The 16906-nt window shown below is 39.6% G+C and overlaps 1 protein-coding gene across 1 annotated transcript; it reads right to left on the reverse strand.

The window, feature by feature from the left end:
• Window positions 1-51: 51 nt before the first annotated feature.
• On the reverse strand, window positions 52-16880 carry prepl (prolyl endopeptidase like). The gene is made up of 14 exons (XM_053232846.1): window positions 16614-16880; window positions 16363-16466; window positions 16218-16284; window positions 15212-15424; window positions 13196-13322; window positions 11589-11805; window positions 10467-10658; window positions 9884-10090; window positions 9096-9271; window positions 8676-8892; window positions 7429-7578; window positions 7220-7346; window positions 3973-4055; window positions 52-224 (listed from the first exon to the last, which is right to left on the reverse strand). Exons 1-14 carry the CDS (start codon window positions 16753-16755, stop codon window positions 162-164), a joined length of 2085 nt encoding a protein of 694 aa, XP_053088821.1. The 5' UTR covers window positions 16756-16880; the 3' UTR covers window positions 52-161.
• Window positions 16881-16906: the final 26 nt, after the last annotated feature.

Raw genomic sequence — 16906 nt, forward strand, 5'->3', positions numbered from 1 at the left:
TGTTTAAAAAAAAACACACACACACACACACACACACACATATGTTCACTATACTATAAATGGATTTGTTAAAATAATTCACATACTTTATTCACAATTATATTAGCTCACAGTTCAGGATAATATCAGAGTCTTCCTCATGATTAATTTCCTCTTTTTTTCTATCTGGATCCATGGACGCTCAGTCCCAGCGTTGTATAGAGGAAAGCTAACTGTCGAGCAATCTGCAAGACAAATGAAGAGCACACAAGCTCAGGATGAATGAATCAGGATATCATTTTCTGAAATAGATTAGCCACATTAAAAAAATGTGAACATTGATTTCTGGCATGATTCTGTAACCCAATAAAACTGTAATTCAGTTTATTAGTTCAGTAAAAGTGTTTTACAGCTAAACAGCTCAAAGGCTTTGTTAATTAATGCTTAACACATGGCCATGACAGACAGAATTCTCACTGGGCCAAGTGATAATGAGTTAATGAGTTACAGAAACTTTGTGTGGCTTTATTGGAACACTATACTACTGATAAATGAAACAGCAACAGAAGCGTACAGTGCCTGGCTCAAGTATTCACCCCTCCTTGAGTTATCCACATTTTGCAAATGTTACAACCTAGAACTGAAATGGACTTAATTGTGATAATACAGTATGTCATGAATCTACACACAATAGCCCGTAATACTGAAGCGGGGGGGATCAATATATGGGATCAATATATTTTGCAAATTATTTATAAATAAAAATATAGAAAAGTTTGTGTAAGTATTCACCCCCATTGCTGTGAAACACCTAGATGAGCTCTGGTGTAACTAGCTGCCATCGGAAGTCACATAGATAAATGGAGTTCACCTATGTGCAATTAAAGTGTCACATGATCTCAATATAAATACACCTTTTCCTGGAAAGCCCCAGAGATTGTTAAAGAACATACCTAAACAAATGGTTCAACAAAACAAATGTAAAGTATTCTGCTTGGTTACAAAAAATATCCCAAACCTTGAGCATTCCACAGAGTACCATTAAATCTATTATTAATAAATAGAGGTCATCCAGTAAAAAAGTCAGTGATTGGGTAAGCAAAGCACTAGTCAGAGAAGTAACTAAGAAGCCAAGGGTAGCTCTGAAGGAGCTCGAGAAATCCACATCTCAGATGAGAGAAGCTGGTCATAGGACAACCATAGCTTAGACACTCCACAAAGCTAAGCTTTAAGAAGGAGTAGTGAGAAGAAATCATTAATGAAAAAAATGCCATATTCAATTCAATTCAATTCAATTTTATTTGTATAGCGCTTTTAACAATGGACATTGTCACAAAGCAGCTTTACAGAAATAAATGGATTCACAAAAATATATTGTAAATATTTAAATTTATCACTGTGAATTTATCCCTAATAAGCAAGCCAGTGGCGACGGTGGCAAGGAAAAACTCCCCGAGATGATATGAGGAAGAAACCTTGAGAGGAACCAGGCTCAAAAGGGAACCCATCCTCATCTGGGTGCAACGGATAGTGCAATTATAAATAAATCCCTTCTATTGTGTACTATATGGACAAATAGTGCAATTGTGCAACCAATAAATTCATCACAGTATTTGCAAGAGGTCCGGCTGGTTAAAATCTATCCACTGTCCACTGATGGAGTCCTGAGTACGAAGCTGCTCGTGGCAACTGCAGCCCCAAAGCCACTACAGCAATCGCAGTCCCAAGCCATTACAGTACAGCTCCCCATATGTGATCCCCAAGCCATCTCCACAGCCCCCAGGTGGCACCATCCCCAGCAATCCAAACAGTTCTTCAGGCAGTCCATATGGGGCCGCCCCCAGCAGCAGCGAGCAAACTCAACCGATGAGAACTCCAACCAGAAGTAGGGCATCAGGATGGGTCAGGCAGCGAGGAGGAGCAGAAGGGGTCAGGATCACTGGCATCACTGGCATCTCAGAAGTAGCATGTGTAGCTCGACAGAGAGTGAGGGAGAGAGAGAGATGGAGAGAAAGGAAGAGATTGTTAGGTGAGCTTTTGTCCTCTAATGGTTAAGCACGATGTACTTTGCATGCAGAGTGCAAGCAGGGACTCCGGCAAGACTAGCTATGACAGCATAACTGAAAGGGAGAGCCAGAAGCTAACACAGACATGAGGGCACCCTGGGACATAAGGCAGCCAGCCACTCCACCGTCGACAAACCTGAGTGAACGTGTGAGAGTGGGGGGGCGACAGCATCCAAACATCCCATTTCACCACAACACTCTATGCCTGTGAAACCCTCCAGACCTGCCCCTGTACCTAAGAAAACTATTCACAAAAGGCTTGACTAAACAAATATGTTTTCAGCCTAGACTTAAACACTGAGACTGTGTCTGAGCCCCGAACACTAAGTGGAAGGCTGTTCCATAACTGTGGGGCTTTGTATGAGAAAGCTCTACCCCCAGCTGTAGCCCGCATTATTCGAGGTACCAACAAATAGCCTGCATCTTTTGATCTGAGTAGGCGTGACGGATCATAAAAGACCAAAAGTTCGCTCAGGTACTGTGGCGCGAGACCATTTAGTGCTTTATAGGTCAATAGTAGTATTTTATAATCAATACGAAATTTGATTGGGAGCCAATGCAGTGTGGATAAGATAGGGGTGATGTGGTCATATCTTCTGGTTCTAGTAAGGACTCTCGCTGCTGCATTCTGGACTAACTGGAGCTTGTTTATGCATCTACTGGAACATCCAGACAGTAAGGCATTACAATAATCCAACCTAGAGGTAACAAAAGCATGAACTAATTTTTCTGCATCGTGTAGTGACAATATATTTCTTATTTTAGCAATATTTCTGAGATGAAAGAAAGCAATCCTAGTTATATTATCTACATGAGCTTCAAAAGAAAGACTAGAGTCGATAATCACACCAAGGTCTTTTACTGCTGCACATGATGAAACAGAAAGGTCATCCAGAGTTATTATGTAATCAGAAAGCTTACTTCTAGCTGCATGTGGTCCTAGTACAAGTACTTCTGTCTTGTCAGAATTAAGTAAGAGAAAGTTAATAAGCATCCAGTTTCTAATGTCTTTTACACATTCCTCAACTTTATTAAGCTGGTGTCTGTCATCTGGCTTTGCTGAAACATACAACTGTGTGTCATCAGCGTAACAGTGGAAGCTAATACCATGCTTACGAATAATTTTGCCCAGAGGTAGCATATATAAAGAAAAGAGCAGTGGGCCTAAAACAGAGCCTTGCGGAACACCAAACTTTACCTTAGCATGAGAAGAGAAGTCACCATTTACGTTTACAAACTGATAACGATCAGTCAAATAAGACCTGAGCCAGGAAAGGGCTAATGCCATATGAGACTTTGGTGTGATGAGACCATGCTGACTTTGGCCTAAGGTGGTATGTTTGGTGGAAACTGTGCATCACCTTGAGAACACCATCCTCACAGTGAAGCATGGTGGTGGTAGCTGTACATTGTGGCAGCACTTTTCATCAGCAGGGACTGGGAAACTGGTCAGGGTAGAAGCCATGAGAAAAAAAAAAAAACAGCTAATCCTAGAAGAAAACCTGTTCCTTTCTGTCCCTTTCTTGAGACTGGTGCAAAGGTTCACATTCCAACAGGTCAACATGAAGCATATTGAGAAATACGCGAGCTACAAAATATTGAGAGCTACATATGTAGCTAACAAGTCTTGGCTTTTTGGTTTAATTAAAAAATATTTGAACCTTCAAATGTTAGACATATAGTGTACATTAAATGGTAAATGAAGTCAATTTCAAATCCATGTTGTAACATTAGAAATTGTAGTTCAATGGAGGTGACTGTATGCAAGTTAAAGTGGTTAAAGAAACACCTGCTTATAACTGATTTCGAATCAATGATTGAAAAAAGAGAAAAACACATGTTTGAATTCTACGTGCTGCAAACGACTTGGAGATTATAGAATAACTGGTGTGGCATTGGAAAGACAAGAAATTAATGAATACTGCACCTCACGCATGGACTGGTCATAATCCTCTGGACCAAAGTGATCTCCACCTGGCTGAAGATCCAGAATAATGGCTGGGACATGTCCTGATTGAAGAACAATTTGAAGATTATGCTGTCACATGAAGTTATACTGTGACAAGTCTGTACCAACTGATGGGCAACAGTATATGTTCACATTAAATGCTATTAATGTAAAGCCTGGCTTTGTGATCAAACTGCCAAGCTTTCAGTTTTTCAAAAGAGAAACCTCACTGTTATAAAGGATAAGACAGTAACCGAATGCACAAGCATGAGCAGGCTGTGATCCTCTCAGGTGTTTGTAAGTGGGGGCGAGTCACAGTAGCCTCTTTATCTCTGGCTCACAGGCACACAGTGTCTCACCTGGGCATCCGGCCCACAGCACGAGCTTAACATCACCACATGCCAAACTCCTCAAAGGTAACACAAGGAGGGTCAAGTATACAAGTCTATTCATGCCAAAATTAAATATATAACTAAATATAGAACATTATGAAATAAATGAGCATATGAATAAACACTGAAATTGTGGAATAACTCAATAATTCACTTTATACTACAGTGTCGCTGAATATAAATGGTTCGAAGGTGCTGATAAATTGTCTCAGGTGTATATTAATGCACTCGCTATCTAATACATTATCTTTTCTTTTCTGTGTAGCAAATCATTCACAGGCTCGTATGGTGGATACTCCACATAATCTAAGGCTAAAAATAAATGGATAAAAAATGCGTTTTTATTCAGCAAAGAAAAATGTATGATTGTTGATATGGTGACGCTTTCTGTAAGGAGACATTTATTTAACATTTATGGAGGGAGTCTCCAGTGTCATCACGTTGCGTCTTCAATGTCATCACGTGCATCTTCACGACAGAGGACATTGCGCTTTGTGGTTTCTCGGCAACAATCAACATCACGAAAGAAAACAGGATAGGCTAGTGAGAGAATGACTGGTTATATATCTGCCATTATGTAAGTGATAACAGGAACCAACTTGTCTCACAAAAGTTCCACAACATAAAATGCAACTATTAACAGTTAAAAAGTATGATGTGTTATTTATTAATAAATAAAATTTTTTAATCACTGTCAAATTACTGTGGTGTAAGAGGAATAACACACTGTTGGAATGTGCTGTTATAGGAAAATAATCCACTTCGGGCCATATCTATCACACCATCTGGTCATTGATTTATTTTCCTATAATAGCACACCCTATTGTGTTTTACTTCTTACTTAAAACGTACAGTCAGCTCCAAAATTATTGGCACCCTTGGTAATGATGGGTTTAAAAAAAAAAAAGGCTTGAAAAAAATGTCTATCGTTTATTAGCTTAAGCTCACATTGAAAATGTGAGATAATTTTATAACACCCTATTTATAAATTTAATTAAGGGATAAATAGAATTGTATAATAAACAAGTGTACGTTTGTTCTGCCAGCACATTTCAAACTGAAAAAAGTTACCAAAGACTTGCAGCCCATTTATATATAATACATTTTAACTCACTCTTGTTACTAAAAGGTTTTACTAAACATTTACTAAACAAATGGTTACTAAACATTTGCATTTATTACCAGGAATGCTTTGTGAATGAGCAGCCAAGACACAGTGTTATCTCCGGTAATTATCTGTGGTTAGTCACTATGACAGGGACAGAGCTGCTCTCTCTATAATAATATTATTATACATCATGTCTTTGTGATGAACTCAGGGTTATATGACTGCAATGTCTTGTCCACTGGCCAGGTGAAGCCATGTAGACAACCTAATCTAAAAGAGCTAGGCTCTCTCCCATAGTTCCTGGCATATCCAGGAGTGTGCTCTTTAATGCTGAGAGGCCATTGAGAAACTTGCAGGTTGTCACTTTATATCCAATTCTGAAGTACAGTGATGTTTGAACATCACACAGCTAATCCTGAAAACTCCTCCGTCTGCTGTCTGTTATCAGCAGCGTCGCTGTGGGTGTCTTTGCCTATCAGCCTGCCTCTCTTTGGTCTGTTTTCCACAAGCCTCCTCCTGACCTTGGCCCAGCCCGGTGTATTGTTCCTGATCTGATATGCTATCTTTCGAACATGCTAATCGCTCCAGCTGCTGGCGTGTGTGATCAGCATTTTATCTCCCAAAGAAGGGAGCAAGAGATTAGAGGGAGACTTTCTTTTAGCATTCATCTGTGTGTGCGCGTGTGCATGTTAATTAACCAGACACAGAGAAGGAAAGGGATTTGCACTCGAAGGGATTGGGATGTGCTGACACCGTATCTCACACAGAATGCTCACACACAAGGTGACCTCTGCGTGATAGAACAGGCTTCTAACAAATCACCTGTTTTCAGATGAGAGACTTACTCTCCTGAGACAGCAGCAGAGCTTGTGCTAATCCTAGTGGCTGATTTGAGAGCTGGCCTTTCAGACAATGACCTCTACATTTAGTTACATCATACTCCACTCATTCTATTCTTCTTGCTATCCTTTCAACAACATAGACGCAGTTTTTTGGTTTACTCTTGACAGTTCTTGACACATGCTGTGAGATAATCTACTAGCATACTTGTCACGGCATGTGCATGGTCTATGAAGGACATTCAAGTCATGTGAAGCAGTAGCGAGTCAAGACGACTAGACAGGCTTTATCTGCACTTAAATGGTTAAAGGTATAGTCTGCAATTTTAGCTAAAGCTAGCTGTTTCGAAACTCAAATACAAACAAATAAAGCCTCTACTTTCCGTGTTCTCTCCAAAACCAAACATGTACACATACACTGTTTAGGCCACAACACCCAATGCTAGTGCAAGAGGGGAGCAGTGACAGCCACTGAGATTGAGAAGATATTTTATTGACAGCTGCTGAAATGTAATGCTGCATCAGACTAGAGGTCGTTCCCGACCTCCTACCAGGAAAAACCAAAGGAAAATGCCCCCTCAACTCCTACTCAGGGAACTTGGGATGGTCTTCTCAACTCTGTTGCGTTCCTAAGTTGAACGCAGTATATGAAAAACTTCATTAAATATCACGAGAAGTGTTTGTAAAATCACTGAGCTGGCCTTTAATAAAGCCGTTCAATTAGTATTAACTAATTACAATGACTATTTCTATTAGCTGACTTCATTTTAAATAAAATCCCTCAAGTGGTAATAATTAATTCCAATTAATATTTCTAGCTCTAATGAAGCGGATAATAGTGCGAATCAGAAATAGCACCACCATTTCCAGAGAAAGTGTAGACTAACCCTTAATACTGAGGTTGCTGGTATGGGTCTGGATGGCCTTCTTGAGTTTTTCCACGTACTTTAACACACCCGCCAAAGGCACTCTGCTGTCCTCAGAGTATGCAGTGATCAGCATGGATGGATAGAGCTGGAGCACAAAAGATACAACTGTAAGTCATCACAAGACATTCAGATGTCTTGATGGCACTGGTAAAGCTAGCCTGAATTACCTGAGGAGTAATATTATGACAGGGACAGTAAGAGGCAATGTTGTTCCAGTCCTGGGTGTATGCAAGCGGGTCACCCCACTCCCCTCTCTCCTCTACTGTTAATGGCAGGGACGAGTCCTGCATGGTGCTAAGAACATCCAAAAAAGGTGCCTAGATAGAAAAAACGATGCAAGTGATTCTTATATATTGATGTCACAGCATGACAAAATTTTTCATACTTAGTTTGTATTTATATATATAAATGTATATATATAGCCTTTAATAATGCCTTTGAGAAAAGAGGAATGTATTGAAGTCATTCTCCTGGCTGGATTGGGAAGCTGTCGCAAGGTCGCAATGGACATGCAATTACATGCATAACACCCTATATGTCAACATGAATTCATCATGAGTGGGAAAGACGACTCTATGGGGGTTTACAAAGAAATGGCAATCATGTAGAGAATGTTACATTTTGCTAAAAAGTGTTCATTTCCCCTACGTATGGAGACTTTTGGGACACCCTGTACTTTCGTACAATATAAAATCACTGTCCTTGCATTCCAGTCAGGAAACAGATTGTCTGGGAAGTACTGCATGCTTCTAAGATTAAGGCAGGATTTGACTGCTGTCTTCTCAGGTTGCTTATTTTGCCTAAATCTGACGGTAGCATTGTTTGTGGGAAATCTCATGATTCTGTATTCTCTACAGAACTTTCCATGAGTTTGAATTTTGACAAGCAAGTCAATAGACCTGGAATTTGTAAACTGGACTCTAATGTTATTGGTGTTGTTTAAAGACTGATGCATTTTTTCCCCGTCACATGAAAATTCCGAATGGAAAAATTTAATTTAATTGATTTAATTGGTCACTATTCCCCTTCTGAGCATGTATGGTTGCTTGGAATATTAGGTTGCCCTTAAATAGCTAGTTAGTCCTGTTAACTTACTCTTTGGTAAATCAGCTAAGTCTATTTTTAAAATTCTGCCCAATTAGAAGTACACAATCACTGCTTAGCACTTTGCTCTACAAGAGACATGTACAGTGACTGATTGATGCCCACTGTTAAAACAGCATTTGCTGGATTTGCTGTATCCTAAATAATATTATACACCAAAAACATAGACCAGCAATCCATAGACAAACTCAGAAGAAATGTTGCATGGAGCCGCTCTATTGTTTTATTTTTACCCCACCTGTTTTACGACAAATCCCACCTTCTGTGCTAGAAATGGCCTGTAGTAGAGCTACGGGATACTGCAGCTCACCTGCAGGAGGACGGCTCTGAGGAGGTGCGGATGTTGGTTGCACAGTGCACCTGCTAGGACAGCTCCTGCACTGCGTGCAGTGAGGGCAGTTAGCGCAGGCTGGGACACTCCTGACTGGAAGAGAGTCTGAATACAGGCAGTGAGATCCTCCACTCCATTCTGCTTGTGCTGCAAACACCCTGCTCGGTGCCAGGCCAGACCACACTCACCACCACCCCTGTTCATTTACCCCAACACACACACAAACATCCATACATGTACATAATAACACACAGGGATTCGCTATTATTGCTGATCTTTGTGTGAATATTTCTTTCAGAATACTAAACTGGCCCTTAACTATTACAGATCCTACAAGCTTCCTTTAACACTCTACATTCTGCACAGGACTGAAGCACGAGTGGAGTGATGGTTCGGGACCTGACATGGCAGTAGGCCAAAGCCCAGTTGTCCTCCAGCAGCAGTCTGTTCTCAGGACTGAAGGCCATGTTGAGGTCCAGGCCGTAAGCACCATATACATGGAGCAAGAGTGGAACATCACTCAGATCAGCCAATGATTTTGTGTGAAAAAGTGTCAAAGGCACCTCAGTCCCATCCTGAAACACAAATTCACATTGAATGTGTACATACTGATATACACTATATTGCCAAAGGTATGTGGACACCTGACCAATCACACCCATAAATGCTTTTTGAACATCCCATTCCAGATTTAGTCCCCTTTGCTGTTATTATAACCTCCACTCTTCTGGGAAGACTTTCCACTAGATTTTGGAGTGTGGCTGTGAGGATTTGTGTTCATTCAGCCACAAGAGCATTAGTGAAGTCAGGCACTGATGTTGATGTTGCGTTGTGTACTGGGGCATTGTCATGCTGGAACATTTTTGGGCCTCTTAGTTCAAGTGAAGGGAAAGTTTAATGCTACAGTGTACAAAGACATCCCAGACAACTGTGTGCTTAATACACTAAAGGTGTCCAGATAAATTTAGCCATATAGTGTACATTAACTGTGGGCATTAAACATTAAATTTCTTTGGCCCTAGTGTAATGGGAAATGTGGGTTTGTCCACGTGTCTGTGCGTGAGACATGCGTGAGCATGTGTCCTAAACCAGTGTTTAACGTCAGTTTTAGGCAATAAACTGAGCTGACTGTGGATCTCTAGGACTGAACTTTGTCACTGTAGTACAATATATACTTTAATAAAGACCTGGCTGATGGCCTGCAGGTGAGTGGTGTAACACTCCGAGAGGGTGGTGTGTTGAAGCGCTTGCTCGCAGGAGAGGGGTCGCTCATCCGTAGGAGATAAGAGGTAGCGGGCAGGGGGATGAACCGGGGAGGACAGGAGGAAGTGGAATACATTTCTCTTCAATGTGTCAGAACGTTCTGTCTCTACAGCACAGGCCCAGGACGGTAGCTATGTTAATCACAAGAATTATCATTATACAAAAAAGCTCTCAACACATTCCAAGCCATAGCAAGAACATTCAGAACATCAAGTTCTACTTTTTGTTCAAATTTGCTGACGATGCAGTTAAACTGTTTAACTGCTCCAGGAAACTTTATGACTGTGCAATTTCTAGTATCTTAAATGAATGAAGAATATATAGCAATATATAAACTCAAACACAATTTCAGTCATTTATGATGATGAAGAGGAGTTCAAAAGTCTGGCATTGCAGTGATAAGATACAAATGACAATTATATAATACAGTCATAAAATAAAGTGTAGCTGGGTTTTATACACAGTAGCAATATTGTAATAAACACAGCTTTAAATGACTCTTCTCACATGGTGAATGGCCACATCACGAGGAGTTTTTAATGGAAAGATCTGCAGATGGGGTCGACCCTGAGGCCCCCTCATTGTGAACACACAGTGGTCTGGTAACATCTCCATGTCTTTAATGACTGCTCCAGGTCCAGGGCTGAACACAGGCTCCCAATAGCACATGGCTGGAGAGGAGAGAGGGGTCCTCAGCAGCTATGGAAATAAAACCAATGAGCAGGTCAGAAGAACAATAATCATACAAATTATACACACATGCCGAGACCAAGGCTGAGACAAATTTCAAAAAGCTGCCTTTCTCAAATCGCATGCTGTCTCTCAGTAACAAAATACTTTCTGCATACGTAGACTACTGTTACAAAATTGTATTAAATATGTATTATTTATTTACTTATATATCTTAGTTTGCTTGAGTCTCTTTAGACTATGGCCATCTTTAGTAAGCACTTTATCATGGTCAGAGTCACAGTGAATCCAGAACCTACTCCAAGGAACGCTGGGCATAGGCCAGGAATTGAAAACTGGGAGAAAACCAGTGAGCCCTGAGGACATTCAGGGAGAAAATGTCAAACAGAGAGTAACCTGAGCTCATCATCAAACTAGACCCTGCTGCAGGCTACCCACTGTTTCCCACTGTTTCCTTCATCAAACCAGTGAACTGTACTGTACATCCAAATAAAAGTTTCCTAAACAACATAACAACTTTACATGACATTATACGAATGATTCGTTTCAATTTTCAACAGATGTGATTTGTACAATAACAGTTTTCTAAAACAAGAGTTTAGGAGTTTATGAGAAATACTAGATGCTGTAGCATAATCAGCTTTGTTGAGCAGAATTTATACTCCTAAGAATAATCCTGAGATGTCTGTAAGTGAAAGCATGGCCCAGGTAGAAGACGGAGTGGGAGAACGACCCCAACCCCTAAGCCCACACTGCTGCTGTCATTAGTCTTCCACTAGCCTTCCACCTTTGCACTTAATTTAGATCAGGAAAAAACCCTGCTGCAAATAATAGTGTAACCTTTGCTGTCAATTCTAACTTTCAGGACATGAATAGTTCAACATACACAAATGAATCAAGAGAAACAGCACACGTGTATGGGACAGAGGAGATGGTCACCTCGTACTCGTGGCCTGGGCCTGTGTTGGCGAGGATGTACAGCTGGTTGTCAGAGTGCTCTACATGATACAGCAAACCATTCTGCCGAGGCTGTACTAGTTTAGGGGGTGAGAGAGGAGACCTGCTGTCAATCATCCAGACCTCAGAGCTGCTTTTACTGCTGCAGTTTATAGTCAGGAGCCTCTGGTCTCTTGACCGAATAACCTCCACGAAGAACCTGCACAGCATAAACATTCCTAATTCATTTCACATTGATATATAATAGATTTTATATATGAAAGTACTTCTTGTTATTGCATCTCCATTAATATTAGAAACATCACTGTACATCACTGTTTCACTTGAGTAATTGCAGTAGTAAGGGTCCCTAGCTGCTTCCAATTATATTTGGGATCTCTCCAAAGTTGATTTGTTTCAAAGCATGTTGGAGAATGTTTCATCTGTTTGGTGTACTGAAATCAAAAGAACTGGTTTTAAAATATTTACTAGGCTAGAGTTGTATCCTTGGAAAAGGAAAAGTAAATGGTCAGGTAGTGGAATAGAAGAGACTGTTAGGCTTTTTTAACAGCTTAAATATTAAATATTTATTTAAATATTTTTCTTGTTCCAATGGGGAAAAAAGTCAATTATATTGAAAGAAATATCAAGTCTGATTGGAGAACCATTGGAGAAATGATTATTATCAGCAGGGACTGGAAAGCTGATCCTAGTGGAGATAGGGATACATAGACATATAAATACAGACTTCTCTGCACAACACCCACACACCCAACATTCCTGTCAATACGCATATTTATAAATATTTATTGTATTGTTAATTTTTTCACTACAACGACCTCAGCTCGATGTTGCACCGCATTGTACTGCACATATCTGCACTTTATACCACACACAGTTCATACATTTTTTGCCGTCTGTCTTTTGTATTTATTTTTTTTTTCTTTTTCTATTTCTATGTAAATTCTGTTTTTATGCAAATTCTATTTTAATAAGATACTTTTTCTATACTTTAATAAGCATACTGTTCAAGCTGCATTAGACTGGTTCGAAACCAAGACCCTGAATGTGTTAGAATGGCCCAGTCGAAGCCCAGACCTTTTTACACCTTCACATCTTAGATATATTGTAAAAAAAAAAAAAAAAAAAAAAAAAAAAAAATCCCAGTTGAGTCAAATTACATTTCCAGATTGTAACACGACAAAATGTGGTGAATAACTATGCAATGCACATTATATTACTTATATACCACATCATCCTCTTACTGTAAATAGTTTGTGCTTCAGTACAAGTGGAGAAGTTTTTAAAATGAGCCAGAGTGAATGGGGTATTATTGATTTCTGAGAGGAATAGTAAAGCTGACTGATGTAGCTTCTAATCACAAAGATGCAATAACATCAATAACATGGGGTGAGTACCATAAAAACCAAACATGTCACACTAAAGTGATAATACTGCTATTATATTATACTATTACGCTATTTTACTGCTTGTATATTGGGACAAAAAAAAACACAGAGAAGCAGTAAACAGATTACGATAGTGACTGAGAATTGTCTATGCTCAGCTTTTTTATAAAGCGGCACAGGACACAAACAGAGCAGCCTTACTCAGGATCTTCTTCTTCATAAACCAGCGTACTGCGCGCTCCAGTGTTTGTAAGGTGAAGTTGACAAACACGTCTGCACCGCAGCCCTTCTTGAATGGTGTAGTACAGCACATCATCAGTGGCCCACTCTGTACCGAGAGCAGACAATCATAAATACACACTCATACAAAAGCAAAGGGAAGAATATCTACCATTTTAATGAAGTAGATGAAAAACAATTAGTAAAACTATTATGACTAATATCCATGTAGATGAAATTCCTTCAGGATTTTGTTGCACACTGAACAAGCCCTTGTCTGCAGCTCTACTGCCCCATAGCTAGTTTCCACACTAACATAATTCATCTCCTCCAACTAAGCAAGATCATCCCTCACTATTTTTTCCTCACTGTGAACATGGGTGAAGCATAGACTTCAAAGAAATGCACTCACATAATACACACCCTTCTATACAGTTCCCTCCGAAAGTATTGGAATGGCAAGGCCAATTCGTTTGTTTTTGCTACATAATGAAGACATTTGGGTTTGGGTTCAAAAGTTGAACATGATATAGAAAGCAATACATTCGAATTTCAGCTTTCGTTTCCTGATATTTACATCTAGATGTGTTAAACAACTTGGAACATGGCACCTTTTGTTTGAACCCACCCATTGTTTGATCAAAAATACTGGAACGTGACTGACAGGTGTTTCTTGTTGTCCAGGTATGTCCTGTTAGATTGAGTGTTTAAATAATTAATAGCTCTGAAAGTCTACTCTTGATTTGAGCTCTGTGAAGACTGCATTTGTTGTTAAAAAGGATAAACCAACATGAAGACCAGAGAGCTGGCTATAGGAGAAAAGCAAGCCATTTTGAAGCTGAGAAAAGAGGAAAAATGATCAGAGCCATTGCACAAGCTTTGGGCATAGCCAATGCAACAATTTGGAATGTGCTGAAAAAGAAGGAAATCACTTTTGTACTAACAACCAGACATAAAACAGGTCAGCCAAGGAAAACAACAGCAGGTGATGACAGAAAAGTGAAGAAAATACCTGAGAGCTATGAAGAAAAACCCAAAAACCACAGTCAGTGACCAACAACATCCACAGGGCAGGGGTGAAGGTATCACAATCCACTGTTCGAAAAAGACTTATATGAAATATAGAGGCCATGCCACAAGATGCAAACCAATCATCAGCAGTAAGAAATTGGAAGGACAGATTGGAATTTGCAAAGAAATCCAGAGATGAGCTACAAGATTTCTGGAACCAAGATTAACCTCTACCAAAGTGATGGAAAGGCCAAAGGGCTCTGCTCATGATCTAAAACATACAAGCTCATTGGTCAAGCACGGTGGAGGTAGTGTCATGGCTTGGGCTTGCATGGCTGCTTCTGGAACGGGCTCACTAATCTTTTTTAATGATGTTACTCATGATGGTAACAGCAGAATGAATTCAGAAGTCTACAGAAACATTCTGTCTGGATTTCAACAGAGGGAAAGTGGAAGGTTTTAGACTGGCCAAGTCAATAATTACTGCATTATTTGCAAGCAAATATTAAGTGTTATTTACATTAAGACTGTCTCTTGTAGTACTTTTGCTCACCTAAAAATTGTGTGGTCTGCCACCAAAGGTGCCATGTTCTAAGTTGTTTAACACATCTAGATGTAAATATCAGAAAAGGAAAACTGAAATTCTGATCTATCGTCTCATATTAAGCTTCGGATCTTAAACCCAAATGTCTTCAGTGTACAGAACAACAATAGAATTGGCCTTGCCCTTCCAATACTTTCAGAGGGGACTGTATGCTGTGAACTATATTTAAAATCATAATTTACAACAACGCTATGATTGTGGAGTCTGTAGTCACAAAGCAGATACAAATGCCTACTCTTAACTGTGCCTCCTAATCCTACTCCTGAAGTATCCCTGCTGTTTTGGGAGTAAAAAAAAAATAGAAAAAAATCTGCAATGCAAATGATTAGGATTGAGAAACATGTCTAGCACCTTGCAAAGCTGCATAAGTCTCTCGGTCTTACCAAAGCTGAACACATTGTCAAGGATGAGCATGGGCTCCTGGGGAATAGTATAGGGTTTTAATCGTACTAGCAGACATCTAGCTGCCTCACTGTTGTTGCTCTTCAGTGTAGCCGCCAGCATGGACTCAGAAGGAGAGAGTCTGACCCTCTGAATAGTCCCGTCCACATCACCTGTCCAGTCAGCACTGAGCACTGGTACAATGTGCTGCTCATCTGAGGAAACACACACAATTCTGCCCTCAAGTGCATCTTTCTTTTTCGGAATGAAATCGTGGTTTGACACAAATTGCATTGCATCACAGATTCGTGTAAAACACATATTCCCTGGTCTTGAATTTTTAGTGGAAAAACATTTCCCTTGCTCTAACACACCCACTTCAACCCAGGAATTAGCTGATTTAATTAGCTGGGTTAATTAGCTGATTAACTGAATCAGAGAAAACACTACATTGTGCAAGTCAGCGGTTGGGAACTAGTTGGGAACCTGTGATCTAAAAAGGTTTAAAAAAGCTTTCTAAAAATTCTACGTTTAACTATATGAAGGAAGAGGGATGATATGATTACCTGGGGTGTAACAATCAGACAATTTGGCTTGATGCATCAATTTAAAAGGCAATGATTGAAATGAATCAAGGCAACAATCATATATAGATTATTATCGATTATAATTAATTATAAATTGATTATTCATGAAAATGACAGACCACTGATGTGTAAAAAAATAAATAATATTTTAAACTGATGTATAAATAGCAATAGCAAGCTGATTACTTAAAATAGTCCTTCTCTATACCATCATTTGCAAATTAACGGAGGCTCGAGGTTGGTCACAGGTTACTAAATCGAATCGTATCACATCATTGCATAGCAGATCCAGTGGTATTGTCAAATATCGATTTGTTGCCTTATGAATTGAAATCATATCGTACCAGATTCTGTAGTATCTTCAGATACCAAATTGTTGCTTAAGAATCAAATCCATGGGGTTTACACCACTAATGATTACCTTCTCCACGTGCTGCTCTGTATACTCCATGCTCTTCCACAGTATACACATGATGGAGTCCCTGGAACTTGAGGATCAGAGTAAGATTAAGTGCCACTGCATCACATGATTTGGATGAATTTTATCCCCAAAGGAAGTCACTCACCACAGTGCTGTCTGGCACATCAGCAAACTGCTCATAAACTGAATGCAGCTTTCTCTCAAAGTGCTTCTCTAGCCTTTTTAGTTTCCTCAGATCAGCCTTTCCAGCTTCCTAGGAAGGAAAGGATCTTTTTTTAAAAAATCACGTACACAGCTAGGTTTTTAAGGACTTCTTTCAGTTAAACTTCCTTGATTACTACACAACTAAATTCATCAACTGCTAAATTAATGAGATTAATAAACATTCTTTCTTACCAAAGCATACAGACGTGTTGTCATTCGGAGACATTGTCTCTTGCAATATGACAGGTTTAATCTTCTTGATACTGAACGCAAAAACAAATAACCAACACTGGTAGTAAACGAACTCATTTAACAAAGCAGTCTTACGCTTCATGCAGAATCACAGAGCCTATATAAACTACTGCAAGTGTACCGTGTGTTTATGTTTATGTTTACAAGCTTGAACCTACTACTACATGTGCCTCTTTTGAACGGTACGGTGACATTTTGAACAGACTACAATAATCAATCCCAAACCTTTAAGA

The sequence above is a fragment of the Pangasianodon hypophthalmus genome, chromosome 3, assembly GCF_027358585.1.
Source record: "Pangasianodon hypophthalmus isolate fPanHyp1 chromosome 3, fPanHyp1.pri, whole genome shotgun sequence".
Taxonomy (NCBI): domain Eukaryota; kingdom Metazoa; phylum Chordata; class Actinopteri; order Siluriformes; family Pangasiidae; genus Pangasianodon; species Pangasianodon hypophthalmus.